We start from the raw sequence: 15,299 nt of genomic DNA, 5'->3' as shown, positions 1-15,299 counted from the left end.
CCAAAAGAAAAGAAAAGAGAAGGGAAGGGAAGGGAAGGGAAGGGAAGGGAAGTAAAGAAATAGTTTGCGGTTAGGAATTGGCGCCAGTTTGAATGAGATGATTGCTGCTGTTTCTTTAAATTTGTCATTAAACCAAGGGTCAAGTAGGTTTAAAGGAGGGGGGCTCTTTCTCACGTTGTTTGATTCGTGTAGTTTTCTTATAGTAGCTCCGCTACAATAAAGAGAATTAGACGCAGGAGGAGTAGAGACGTTCAGAGTTCATTCCGCCACTAAAAGGAAAAAATAGTGGCCAATGAATTTAGGCACTGGGGGAGGAAATCTTTGCCAGGGATAAAGGGTGTACAGCAGTGGCTGGCAGAGGTTGTCTCCTCCCCTGCCGAGTCCCCCCTCTTTCTGGGAGGGGTCGAGAAAAGGATCCTACGAAGCTGCGACCTCGGCGACCGGCTGGGGCACTCCGTGACTCCCATTTGACAGCTGTTTCCTCTCTCCGGCCGCGTCTGCCCGCTCTTCGGATCTCTCGGTGACACGGCTTGGCCGATCTTCGGGGCGGACCTTTCGGAAACAGACTGCTCCGCTCCGCTTCGCAGTTTTGTTAAGTTGAGACCAGGATGGGCAAATCTGCTTCTCCTGTGCTTCTGGTCTTTAGCCTGCTCCTGCTCTCCGACGGAGTCTGCGGTAAGTAGGGAAGACCCGTCACTCCCCTCCACGGTTCAGCTGCCGAGAGCCTCGGATGGACTGCAGCCTTTCCGCCTCCCTCCGCCTCCCCCTTCCCCGGTTGAAAGAAAGCGGGGAAGGTCCCTTTCCTTGGCGTCTGCTGGCTGCGAAAGGGAAGTTGGAAACTTAATGAAAAACCTCTCAAGCGTTACTTTTTTCCTTACTTTCCAGGACAACTTGAGACACGGTGCAATTTTATGCTTTCATACACTACAGTACGCAAAAGAAGGCTTGTTTTGTGTTCAATGCTCCTTATGTTCAGGTCGGTGTGTGCCGACGATTGCTTTCCTATACTGAAGGGATTGGGAATATTTTTACCTTCTGAAACGAAAGCCTGCCTTTCATACATGATATTTAAAATATAACAGGACAAGTTTTTTTTCCAAGTAACATCCATATCTGGTTCTTCCCGTTCCAAATTTGATAATATACAATAATAAACTCAAATCTGAAAGCTTGGGAAAGATTCTCACTGTAGTTCAAACTAGAATGCTGCCCCATCCAGAGATATGCATAGATAGCAGGATGGGGAACTACCAGCCTCTAAAAGAGGTTGCTAGCTTTTTTTCTATGTTATTCTAATCCTAGTTTTATAACTATTGGAGCTGCTCTGGATGACTTTCCATTTTTCCAAACTGATTTTTTCCCCCCTTAACAATGCAGATAAAAAAAAAATACACGATTGGCCTGTCCAGATTTGGGCTGGGGCTTTAGTGGAGGACAGAAATTAATACAATAGAGTTATTGCCTCTATTCTTGCAGATAGATACCAGTAGGTATGTAAATAGTATATTCCTCTCTATAGCAAGTATGGACATAATGTGATCTTTAAAGTTCCTTTAATTTTATTCAAAATATGTTGGCGTTTAATCTTCTCCGGAGTAACAATTGACATAATTAACCGCAATTGGTTAGGTTCACACTACTAAGGCCAAAACCACGAAATCCAAACCATCAAGTTTCTGGGACTGGAAATAGAAATCCCAGTGGTTTACCTTGCTTGCAGAAATGCAGTCTATGTCTTAGCCTTCCAAATTCCTCTTGTATTCAGATTTCAGTCCAAAACATTCATTTTGTCTACCTATTCACTTAACTTCTACTTCACTTTCCTAGTTGGTGCTACATCAAGTCATGGAAATGAACAACAAAAAGGGATATAATGCCTTTGGGAAAATTAAATGCGTGTGAGTGTGTGTGTCTCTGTGTATAAAAAGTCACAGAGAAGAGCTAGGAAGGAGAGATTTCCATTTCTCCCCTCATCCTGCTCGCTATGTATTAGCATGTTTCCAAACTGTGCACATTCAAAGTCAGTAGTCATATATAATAAAACGAGGAGTTTTTTAGGAAGAAAAAAAGTGATAACACAATAGATTAAATCTCTCTCACAAACAGATACATAGAGATGCAAACCAAGAGTCAATAATTGTAAAAGGGTTTTCATCTCATACCCAGTCCATCTCTAAGGAAGCTTAAAGTTGTATTTAGCTCTTCTGATTTTCAAAGCATTGTTTTACTTCTTGTCTTACAGCTATGTTCTGGTATATTTTACATCATTTCGTAGGTGATGCTGTTAAAGTTTGGAATCTATCTGCTGCAATCTTCAGGCTGCTACAAACATGGCCTCTTAGGTCGGATTGCTGGACACCATTCTCTGTGGCCTCTAGTATGAAGTGCAGAGGTCAGCCCTTTGAAGTATTAATCCCAGTGCTTTTTTTTCTAAAAAAAAAGGTGCTGGAACTCAGAGGAGCTGTCACTGGGAGCAATGCCGGTGTCTTGCTACGGTGTCCCTGCCCATCCTTTGCACCCCCGCCCCTACGGCTCGGAGCCACATGCTGCAGGATTCCCCTCCCCACAGCCACCATGGGGATTCTCCTCCCCACAGTTGCCACCCCGCAGAGTGTACAAAAGATACTATTTTTTCTAGAATCAGCTAAATTAGACATATTACATTGAGAAAAATGTTTCTCATTTCTTTCCTGTTACCTTTGATTTCGTTGCAGAGATGTTAACATAAGAAATAGATTATTTTGTTATCTAATTTTTCCTTCCAAAAGACAGAAGCAGATGAAAAATGTGAGGTTCTTTCCTGTTGGCTTTTCTGAATTAGCTGTTTTAGATTCTAAAAGTTTAGTTCCTAAAGAAGTAACCTTGTAAATAATTTTAATATCCTCTTCTAGTGCAGAGTAGGCAACCTTGGCTCTTTTATGACTTAAGGACTTCAACTCCCAGAATTCCTGAGGCAGTAAGGCTCAGCTTGGAAACCTTTCTCTTTCCCCTCAGCGTGGCTGGCTCAGGATTTCTGGGAGTTGAAGTCCACGAGTCATAAAAAAGAGCAAAGATTGCCTACTCCTAAAGCCAATAGAGGGAGGTGTGTTTTTTTTGTTGCAAAAACAAAAGTGCCGGAACGCCGTTCTGAGCGTTCTATGAGAAAAAGAGCCCTGAATAATCCTATCTTTATTGTATCTTGATAGAACTTTGCAGGTCTGAAAGCACCTTTCCCCTCACTTATTTTTACTCTCCAGAAAACTAGGGAGGGTTTCATCTGAGAGGATGTTTCCACACCCTTCCCTCTTTGGATCCAGATTTCTCTTATTAGACTGCTCTTCCCCCTTTTTACTCATGGTTATTTTCACAGCCCATCACAGTACAGTAGGAGAGACCACTAGTTGAATTCCATAGGCATTTGCCCATGTCATGCCTGCTCATCACTTTCCATAACCCTTGTTATGGAATTTACGTGAGCCTCTTATAAACAAATCTTTAATGCTTTTTGAAAAAGCATTGGACCTGTCTTTTTAACACAGGATTATTGTTGCTTTGAAAGAATGTTAGGCCTGTACTACCAAAAGAGCACTTTTATTCAGGAAAGAAAATTGGATGGTGCCAATTGTATGCTACTAGTTCTGTCATCATTGGATTCATTTCAGGTTTTTTGTTGCTTCTGCCAATGAAGGGATTTGCATGCCTGCTCTTTTGAATCCTTGTATTATTGTTAATTATCTCTGAGGAAGCAGCTAGAGTGCTGCAGCTTGGTGGGATTGTTGTCTCAGAATCAGCAAAATGAGGATGCAATTTCTATCTCCCCACCCCACAAGTGAGGGGGAAGTGGACATCATTCCTTAGTATTTGTTGACAGTAAATGATTGTTCCCTCTTGCTGCAGCCTACATACTTTCTACACCTGTTATTTGTGGGTCAGGCTATTTGTAAACACAAATTCAACATTCTTTCAGAAAATCACTATACCCATATTCAGAAATAGCCTAATAGGTAAGAGACATGGAACAAAAATTGCACCATCTAGAAGTACCATTATGATTCCTTTCTGCTTCACTCTGTGTTCTCTGTCCTTGATAGTCAAATGACTAAAGCTACCACTTGGTGCATCTTTCCAAATTTGCTCAATCTACGTTAGGCATTAGTGTTTATTTTCCTGTGGATGGAATGTTTGGTGGGAGGAAAAATGAAGCCAGTGGAATCTATTAATCCTTTGCAATCAGTAAGTATGGTTAGTTAGTTTATTGACCTTGCTATGTGACAACAAGGATTGGCAGTAAGGGTAGCACAATTCATGCTAGCATATTTTTCTCTTGGATCAAGGAGGTGAATATATTACTCTGATTTGGTCATGTGGAAGAGACCAATGAGTGCATTTAAATTTGACTGGCAAGGAATGGGAGAAATTATTTGGGAGCCAGATTGTTTGGTCAATATCTGAGTTAATTGAATATGAACTAAAGAAAGCTTACCTATCAGTTCAGTAAGTTTTCAGGCTGGAACATAGTACAGAGTCAGGACTGATAATGCTTGTGGAAAATTTCTAAGGATATGGTGATGTGGTGGTGGTAGTGATGAGGCCTTCCTTGATATCAGCTGCTTTCAGTACCATTGACTGGGATCTTTGGGGATAAGGAGTAGGAGCCAGGAGTAGGATTGTGCTGGTTTCCCTTTCTCTTAAGTAAGTTCCAGTTGGTGTTAGTGGTTTAAGGAGAGGGAGAGGTCAAGACTTTGGCCTTTACATATGGGGTATACTAGACCTTGAAACCCGTACCTCTGTTTTAACATCTAGATAAAATTTCTGAGTGAGGTCAATAGCCAGCACAATGTCTGCTTCTTCAGTATGCTGAGGATACTCAGCCATAAATCTCAACCCTAAACTGGCCAAGGGATGTTGTTAATGTCATGTCTCAGTGCTTTGAGACTTTGAAGATCTAGACAGAGATCTGTCTTTAATTCTGGATGGTGTTGCACAGAACTGATACGCAGTTTTAAGGTTCTCCTTCATTACCCGCTCCTGTTTAAAGATCAAGTGACAACTGTGATCAGGAAGGCCTTCCAGATTCACCTTTTGCGTCAGTTATATACCTCCTGGACTGGGCATCCCTTCTCACAGTTACCACTTATACACTTAAACACTTCACATTTAGACTTTGTCAATGCATTTTTCAAAGAGGTTGCCTTTGAAAACCATTTGGAATCTGTGATTAGTCCAGAAAGCAGACTTATGTGACACTTATGCTTCCTAAGCTGTAATGGCTACTTGTGTGCAATTTGAGATGTTGATGGTGACCTATAAAACCCTTCATGTGTAGGACCTGGTTACTCAAGAGACCCACCTTCTCCCTTTATCATTGCCCACTGGCAGACCTGGCAAAGTGAGCATGTTCCTTGAAACAATATGTAATGGATATCAGGAAGCATGCCTTCTCTGGAGAAGCATCTGCCTTCTGCAATGGTATAACCCCAGGAATTTGTGTGGCCCTGACCCTGTCATCCTTTAAGCGATCTTGAAGTTGTGGCTCTCTTCCCCAGGCTGTAGGATAAAATATTCTTCTCACTGGATGTTTTTGCAGGAACAGGCTTTTTTTCCTTTTTATTCTGGTTTGGCCCTCTCATTTTTAAAGAAAGTTTTGGATGCATTAAGCACAGTGGTGGGATTCAGCCAGTTCACACCACTTCGGCAGAACCGGTAGCTAATTTTTGTTGCCCAGGCCCAGAATGGACTTCTGGAAGTGGCATCTACACAGAGAACCAGTTGTTCACATGTTTGAATCCCACTACTACACCACTGATTAGGTACTTAATAAATTTGTTTAAATCAACATTCCAAAAGTCCCTTGAACCAGCTCTCCCTATAGTAGTATTTTCAAATACAAAATAAACAGTGGGTAAGGACACTGAGCTTGTCAATCAGAAGGTCGGCAGTTTGGCGGGTCGAATCCCAAGTGCCGCATAACAGAGTGAGCGCCTGTTACTCGTCCCAGCTTCTGCCAACATAGCAGTTCGAAAGCACGTAAAAATGCAAGTAGAAAAATAGGGACCACTACGGTGGGAAGGTAACAGCGTTCCGTTCACCTTTGGCATCTAGTCATGCCAGCCACATGACCACGGAGACATCCTCGGACAAGCGCTGGCTCTTCGGCTTTGAAAAGGAGATGAGCACTGGCCCCTAGAGTCAGAAATGACTAGCACGCATGTGCGGGGGAACCTTTACCTTTGCCTTTTACATTACACTGATCATATCCCTGTTCTGTTTAAGTGATTTCTGGTGGACAAGGGGTTGCTCACTTGTGGACAACAAGTGGAGTGATTTTCCTCTCTCTGTATTCTATAGATTTGCTATAAATTCCTCATTAGGATTTCTAGTTATTTATTGGGAGGAAACTCCAATACTTTGCCTAGTTGCATTTTTACTCACAGACCAGCAGAATGAGAAGTGCACAAAAAATATGTAAACAGATTCAAATAGCCTGCTTTCATATAATGGAGAGACTGTTTGCAGCAACCACCTCCATATGCATTGGACTACAAGTTCCACTGGATATACTGAATTGAAATTTTGGAAACTATAGTCAACACCTCTTCGGTACACCCTAGTACAGCAGGCCAGTTTGAAGAATGCTGATTTTCTTACTCATGAATAAAATTCAATGTTCTATGAGATGTTGTACAACTGAGAATAATTGTCAAAAATCTTGGCAATTATTGCATGGTATGTAGAGGACACAATACATAGGAACCTAAACAATAAAATTATTGTCTCTCTTTAACAAGGAAAACAGGATCAGAAACCCCCTAACTCCACTTAAATTCAACTTTATCTAAAGGTAAAAGTAAAGGTTTCCCCCGGTCCAGTTGTGTCTGACTCTAAGAGGCAGTGCTCATCAGTATTTCTTAGTCAAGGGAGCCAGCGTTGTCTGAAGATGCTTCTGTCCTCATGTGACCAGCATGACTATACGCTGAGTAGCAGAGAACACTGTTATGGAAGTGGCATCTATTTTTCTACTTGCATTTGCATGCTTTTGAACTGCTAAGATGGCAGGAGATGAGGCAAGTAATGAGAGCTCACCCCATCACATACAACTTGGGTCTCAAACCCAGACTGTCAGCTTTCCAACTGACAAGCTCAGTGTCTTTAACTGCTGAGCCATCACACCCCCTTTAAACTGCCAGTTTATCTCTGTTTTATGATGCCCCATAATGGCCACAAATCCCTATAACGTGCCTTCCAAAGAGATTTTGGATCTGTTCTGAATTCTTTTCATTATACTAAATTCAATGGGCTCCAAACAAAAGCATGGCAACAACACCGGTCCCTAGACAACACATGCGCACAAACATCCACAAGCTATTACGGTATGCACTACTCACCCCTACTCCATTCTTGTCCACTGCTACTATTACTACTTCAACTATTCCTTGAGTTCTACTACTCCTATTCCTTGTGAATTCTGCTAGGGAAAATTATCTCTTTCTAGCTGATTCAGGCTGCTTTCCTTTCACACATGAATATACACATCCTTCCCTCTTCTATCTCTTATCCACCAACACTACCACACCAGTTGTCTCTCAACACAGCTTTTATAGCCACAGTAGCTGTGTTGGCTGGTGAGAAGTCTTAAAAAGACAGGACAACAGCAGCACATATCTTAGCCATTTTCTGGGGGGCCTGCTCCCTCACATATCTTAGCCCTTTTGGTAAAAAAACAACAGTGTTTTATTATTTTTCTTTTTATGAGACTAATGCCATTTCTGTGTCTTTCCCATATTGTAGTAGGGAATCAGCTATGACACTTTGCTTCCCCACTCTATCTATAATGAGATGGTATAGTTGCAATGCTAACAGCCTTGGTGGAGCAGTGGGCTAATGCCTCCTTAAGTAACACCAGCTGCCTGCAATTAGTGCAGGTTCAAGTCCCACCAGGCTCAAGGTTGACTCAGCCTTCCATCCTTCCGAGGTAGGTAAAATGAGGACCCAGATTGTTGGGGGCAATAAGCTGACTTTGTAATAATGCCGCTTGGGGGGGGGGTGTATGAAAGCCCAGCAGGCATATACATAGAATGAAGGCTACTGCTAAGCTTGTAAGCCGCCCTGAGTCTTCGGAGAAGGGCGGGATATAAATGGAATTTAAAAATAAAATAAAATAAAAAAAACTATCTGGTTAACCATGAATTGGTGGTATCTTTCATTTGTTACAACCAGGTGAGCAGTTGATGGTTGACTGTTAATTCCTGGCCCCACATATATACAGATTGCCCATTTTAATATATAGGCTTCTTATTCAGTGGTGCTGTACTTTTGCTCTTTGAGAGGTAGATCACAGGATAGTCCATTCCTTCATGGTTTGGGGCAAGTGTTGTGCCTGAGCCTAGGCAAGATTGTGTCAAAGAAACAAACAAAAAAGGGGGGGTTGAGTTGTTTTCCCTTTGATGATTCTCATCCATGGAATCCTTCCCAAGCTCTCTCTAAGTTTATTGAAATTAGCTCTCTTAAAGTCCAAGACTTTAGTTTGACTATGTTCTATTGTATAATGTTGAATTCCAATATTGCATGATCACTCCCCTGCCCAAGGTTCCTGTAGCTTCAACATCTTCTATCATTTCATCTCTGTTAGTGAGCATTAAGTCCAATATGGCTGATCCCCTAGTTCCCTTCTCTATTTTTGGGGAGACAAAGTTGTCTGCCAGGTTTGTCAGGAATCTGTTTGATCTTCCACTTGGTGCATAATTTGTCTCTCAATTGATGTCAGGGTAATTAAAGTCTCCCATTACTATTGTGACGTGCTTCCTACATACCTTAGTTAACTGACTAGCAAAATGTTCATCTATTTCCTCTGTTTGGTTGGGTGGCCAATAGTACATATCTACGGCAGTGCCATTTTCCCCCTTTTATATTGACTCAGTCTTGTCTACCAGTCTTGCTCCCAGTTCACACACCCCTTCATGTTTGTTGTAGGCGTATCTCCTAAATCTCTGCCTGTAGGTATAAGGGTTGCATCAAACCTGTACAGGACATAGGAATAATCCATTGCTTCTCTTGCCAGAAGACAACTGTAAGTGCTCAAAGCCCTTTCCATTAAACATGGGGCTATTCTGGCTACCCATTCACTCTCAGGCCATTTACAAGAGATAACAATGCTTTCAAACATGATACAACAGGCTTCTATGAATTCTTTCTCTGACAACTTAGGGATTTTTATATCTTTGGGACTACTGCTTGGTAGACATTCTGAAAAACATCAGAGGTGGCTGGATCCCTTTAAGGCAGACATGTTAAACACAAGGCCCAGGGGCCGGATCCGGCCCGCGAAGTGGTTTCATGCGGCCCGTGAAGCCATCCTGGAAACAGTGAGGGAACGGCCCCCACTGCCTTGGCCCTGGCCCAGAGACCCTCCTTCTGCCAGAGACCCTCAGATCTGTCCCACTCCTGCCCAGGCCCCCATAGGCACCCTTGATGCGAACCACGTAGAGCTGGCCACGCCCACCCAGTAGGCCATAGGCACTCTAGCCACACCCACCCAGTAGGCCATGCCCACCCTGGCCACACCCACCCGGCCCCCTGAGGGCAACTGCAATGCTGATGCGGCCCTCCATGAAATTGAGTTTGACACCCCTGCTTTAAGGCTACCAATTCCCTAAACTCTTGTTCTTGCCTATCTTTCCCTCCAAATCACTCTTTTTTCTTTTCTTTTTTTCTCAAAAGTCAAAATCTTTCCTCTTGTTGCCACTTTAACATTGCTATGGTATTGGCCAAGTATCTGAGCCTAGCCCATTTTCTAGCTGGGCTATCTTTTTCTTTGACTTAACTACAGATCTATGACAGACACCCATATCTTAGCAAAGTAGTGGTCTCTTTTCAGGGAGCATGTCTTTTCTAATTTTTCCCTGTCTGTTTGTTTGATGTAGGTTTTGGTAAGAGGTCTGAATTTTAGCTTTTTCCTGCAAGGTCTGCCCCTGTGAGGACAAAACTCCTTTCCTTTTGCAGCTGGGGCTTGGTTTCTCTTCACAGAATCTTTAATGAACTCCTTGAGTTTAAGCCACCTTCATTTGCATGGTAGCTTCCTTTTGTTGGCTATCCTACCTGATTTCAGATACACGACAGCTACCACCATTTTGTCATAGATTTTTTTCAGTATACCCAATTCAGTGGGCTCTAAACACAAATGAGCCAACAACAATAACCTATTGCTACTATGGCTATTCCAGCTACTACTCCTTGTAAGTGTTACTACTCCTATTCTTTGTAAGTTCTTCTGTACAAAATTCTCTTGCCAGTTGCTTTACTTCCACACATGAACACAAAACCTCCTTCCCTCTTCTTTTCTTCCTCCATCCACATCCAAAGCACAGCTTTTATAGCCACAATTGCTGTGCTGGCTGGGGAGAGGGCTTAAAGAGACAGGACAAAAGCAGTACAGATGTTGGCCATTTTCTGGGCAGCCTACTCTGTCACAGTATCAGGTAAGTGTTCTCCTGATTTATCACTCTTACAAAAAAGAAAATGTCTGTTGACAGCATTTCTGAGAAAGATCAGTTTAAACCAGAGTAACAGTCTGGTTCACATATTGTATTTAACTATGAGTTATTGACCAAGCCACAATTGGTTAAGTTCACATACCACACCAAGTAATAAGCAAGGTTTTGCACAATGGTCAATCAATGTAGTAAACCAATACTGAAGAGATTATATTGTGGCCCAATGCAGACATAAATACCTTCTGTCAACTTGAGGACTACCCAAAATTCATAGCACATTGAGTCCACATTCCAAATATAGTCTAATTTTTTTCTAGGGATTTGGGATTTAAAATAGCTGTTTTATTCCTTGACCTATTATTTTTTCCTTTTTGGGATATTTTGGCCCTATTGTTCTTGGGAGAAGCACCAAGAAAGGGATGCTGCAGCCGACCCCTCACTTTGACCTAATATAATGTGTGAATTGAATCACATTTTTTTAAATGGAGATTTAATGCTTCTCCTTAAAATTACTTGATCAACCCAGATGCCTTCAGGCATATCTTACAATCATGCAAACAAGATTATGAAAATGTAATAAGGCAAGTGACATAAATGAAATAAGACATATGCCACTTGATTTCTTTTTCTTTTAAAAGGAAAAGGTCAATATAACAAATATGACTCTTTATGGTCAGTTTATAGTCTTGTATATAAATGGTATATAAGTCTAAATGCTATTGCTATTTTGCAATTTTGGCATAATGTGTAATTATCATTAAGTAAAATATATTTATATTGTGCAAATGTCTTTATTTGTATCTAGCAATGAACAAAACATAAATAAGTTTAATTCCATGCCCTCAGAGAATTTAAATGCTAAGAAAGGAACTAAATGTTAGAAGGTGATAAAACTGCACGAGATATTGCATTCTACAATGTATTACAGCAGCAGGGAATAAAAGTCCATGATAGCTCACAAACTATAGGAAAACTGCTTTTTGGTGACAATTCCTTGGGACAATGGATATAGATGAATAGATTTTTATTAATCCCCTATAGTAAAATTAGGATATCTAGTTTAGGTAAAGGTAAAGGTTCCCCCGCACATGCGTGCTAGTCGTTTCCGACTCTAGGGGCCGGTGCTCATCTCCGTTTCATAGCCGAAGAGCCAGCGCTTGTCCGAGGACATCTCCGTGGTCATGTGGCCAGCATGACTAGACGCCAAAGGCGCACGGAACGCTGTTACCTTCCCACCGTAGTGGTCCCTATTTTTCTACTTGCATTTTTACGTGCTTTCGAACTGCTAGGTGGGCAGAAGCTGGGACGAGTAACAGGCGCTCACTCTGCTACGCGGCACTCGGGATTCGACCCGCCAAACTGCCGACCTTCTGATCGACAAGCTCAGCGTCCTAACCCACTGAGCCACCGCGTCCCTATCTAGTTTAGCCAGGTTTAAATAACTTTGCAGAACCCAGGGAGAAAAGGGCCTAGTCCACATCTGAGGGATGCTGTTTCAGAGGGTGAGGTCCATGGCACAGAAAACATGTTTGCTCAGTCCTGTAAGATGACAAAATTTAATAGAAGATTGTACCCACTTGTCTGAATCTACTGGACATGCAGAAACAATGAGAGTAGATTGTCCTTCAGATAACCAGATCTTAAGTCAGAAATGGCTTCAATAACAGAGGAAAAAGGCATCTTAAGTTGCACCTGGAAGCTAACTGGCAACTGATGTGGTTCAAGTAGCAATACTGACACTAAGCAAAAGGAGAATTGCCAGTTACTGCTTATTTTGAACCAGCTGTAACTTCCAGATGGTCTTCAAGGGCACTCCCATGTAGATTGCATTGCATCGAGGTGCCCAGGACATGAATGACTATCAAATATGTCCTCATTCTTATTTGTAAATGGTTTCCTGTTAGCAAACCTGTCCTGTCAACTATCGAAAGAAGCTCAATCCTGCTTATCTTCTGATAAGGCATAAAGACCCTCAACCATTTATCATCTCCCAAGCTATGAGCAAAAAGATAGTTGGGGGTTAGGGCTGGGGGGGTGGGTAGGGAGAGGACTTTGCCGAAACTGATGACCAACTTTTTTGCCAACTCACAAAGACAAAAACATTCCAGGGAGAATAGGAAAGACAGCTCCCATGTACAAGCCCCTATCGAGTTAATAATAACCCAGGAAGGTTAATCAACAGTTTCTCCGAGCTTTTAGGAGCTGCAAAAGCCGCAGCCTGTGAATCAGCAAAACAATGTGGTTATTAGAGAGGGTGTACTAGCAAGGGAGGAGAAGAAATTACAGAGCTGCAGAAGGGGCTACAGCAACTCTAGATGGAAGGCTGCCTTCCTCCCACATTAAAGTAGACCGAAACGTGTTGCTCATCATTGTAGGCAATGCCCACTGGTGACAATAATGTGCTATGGAGAAATTCCTTGTAGTGCAATAATCCACACAACTACTAATATGAGGAAAGAGATGTAGAAAGCTACCACCTGCATTTTTTGCAAGCCTGATCTCTCAGGCCCTTAGATCTGATTCCTGTTCAAGGAGAATTTTTTTCTCCCTCTGTAAGGTGACAGTGCATCGGTTTTGCATCTAATATCGGAACTGGTGGTGCAGAAGTTACTGGAGTCACACAGTAGGGCATGCTTGTACAGGAAACTGCTGCTATTTTTTAAAATTAATTTTTACTTTTTTTAAAAAAATATAGAATAAAAATTGAGGAAGAAGAATAAAATAAAAGCGATGAGACAAGAATAAACAAATGAAAGAGAAAAGAAAAGAAAAAAGGGAAAAAGAAAAAATACCAAAGGCACTATACATGGAGCAATCCTTGAAAAATACCTGGAAGCTACTATAGAATGCAGCTAGGTGAGCACCCAAAGGATGGCACACGTAACATCTCTGTTGCACAAGCTGCATTGGGTGCCGGTTTGCTTCTGTGTCCAGTGCAAGGCATTGGTTATGATCTTTAAAGCCCTGCATGGCATGTAGGGGCCAATTTACCTTGTGGAGCCATTTTACAAATTACATTGGTCCATTCCACTCGTAAGGGACGCGGTGGCTCAGTGGGTTAGGACGCTGAGCTTGTCGATCAGAAGGTCGGCAGTTTGGCGGGTCGAATCCCGAGTGCCATGTAACAGAGTGAGCGCCTGTTACTCGTCCCAGCTTCTGCCAACCTAGCAGTTCGAAAGCACGTAAAAATGCAAGTAGAAAAATAGGGACCACTATGGTGGGAAGGTAACAGCGTTCTGTGTGCCTTTGGCGTCTAGTCATGCTAGCCACATGACCACGGAAACGTTCTCGGAGAAGCGCTGGCTCTTCGGCTTTGAAATGGAGATGAGCACCGCCCCCTAGAGTTGGAAACGACTAGCACGCATGTGCGGGGGAACCTTTACCTTTACCTTTTTATTCCACTCGTATGTTGCAGACCCTGTCAGTAAAGAATTCCGACTAACAGAGAGCAGGAAAAGAGGCTTCTCTGCCATTGCCAATGCCGTTTGGAGCATTCTGCCCCCAGTGGTGAGGCAGCCCCCCCACTTTCCTGGCCTCTAAAGACCTGGCTATGTCAACTTGCTTGGGGCCTTCAGAGATGCATGCAGCCATGGGGCTGGTTAGCGCCCTGAAGCCCCTTCCCCACCTTTTAAATTTTATTCTTATCTTTAACAGTTTTACATTATAATATTTAAACATAGTTTGTATAATTTTCTATTGCCCAGAGTCACTCTTTGAGGGAGATGGGCATTCCTGAAACTGATGTATCAATAAATAGAACATTCAATCATCTTTGCAGGAGTTATAAATGTAATCAAAATGTATTCTCTTTGTGTAAATAGTTGTTCTTTGTTGGGGCTGGCCAGAGCAGCTTCAAAGGATTTTCAAAACAAATTAGTCTTCTGTTGTGAACTTTATTTCTCTCTATCAAAAATAACATATAAGGACCCAAACTCAAATATGACAGCGTAAAAACTCTGCAAGGAAGTGGGATTTATCTACATAGACTTTTTGCTATGTGAAAGAAGGCTGATTAGAGAGTTTGGTCATGTTTTGTCTTGCTATTTTTTAGTAAGCTCTTTGGGTGAGGACAGTCTGCTTCTAGCTTTGCAAATTTTCCGCTGTATCTCTAAGGTATTAGATGAAGAACAGCCTGATGGTTGTGTGAGAGAACCATACGTACTTTTTCCAAGATTATATGTGCAGATTTTATTGGATTCAGTTTTTCTTCTATTTGTCTCTTGGGAAATACAGAAACAAGAGCGTAGGCACCTAGAGTTCCTGCAAAAGGAAGTGTTTTTGTTTTAATTGCTGTCAGGCCACCAACACATTTCAACCTAGACTTGTTTTTACTGCCTGCATTGTGCAAACATTTCTCTCTCCCTCCCTGCCCCCCGTCTATCTGTCTGTCTGTCTTCATCTATGTAGTTCAGCCTTCACAATGGCAAAGTAAAGAGGGTAGCAGAGAGCAGGAGGCTAGTTACAATGCAGAGACCAGCTCTATTTAAAGCAGAAGCTGACAACCTCCAACTTCTTTTTGCACAAATAGAGATCAGGTGGTGAGGGGAACATTGCACACTAGGCTTTGTTTAGTTTTAACACTATCACACACTTAAAATTAAAGCCACAGGAAAGGAGAAAACCTGGAAATGCAGATTCCACTCACAGTCCAAAATAGGATATGTTTGATCTTCTGCTCTTAGCCAATATACACAGGTCTGTATCCTATCACCTGTCTGCCATGACATTGTGGCCAGTATCCAACTGCCTGAGACAGCACATATAGTCTAGCTTTTATTTTCTTTGAGAGTGTGGCAGCTGCCAGAGTGACCTAATCATTTCCTTGATTTG

At 42.2% G+C, this 15,299-nt stretch overlaps 1 protein-coding gene across 1 annotated transcript in view; it reads left to right on the top strand.

Annotated features, from left to right (window-relative positions):
- The first annotated feature begins 597 nt into the window (after window positions 1-597).
- The window catches only part of ITGB3 (integrin subunit beta 3), a 100,737-nt gene continuing 86,035 nt past the window's right edge, over window positions 598-15,299 (top strand). Inside the window, exon 1 of the mRNA XM_083378261.1 lies at window positions 598-675. Coding sequence (XP_083234387.1) covers window positions 609-675 — 67 coding nt within the window. The 5' untranslated portion in view covers window positions 598-608. The remainder of the gene's footprint in view (window positions 676-15,299) is intronic.

Source organism: Vipera ursinii (genome assembly GCF_947247035.1).
Source record: "Vipera ursinii genome assembly, chromosome: Z".
In the NCBI taxonomy this organism is placed as follows: domain Eukaryota; kingdom Metazoa; phylum Chordata; class Lepidosauria; order Squamata; family Viperidae; genus Vipera; species Vipera ursinii.
Note: the sequence above shows the minus strand (reverse complement) of the source record. Positions and strands in the feature narration are given on the sequence as shown.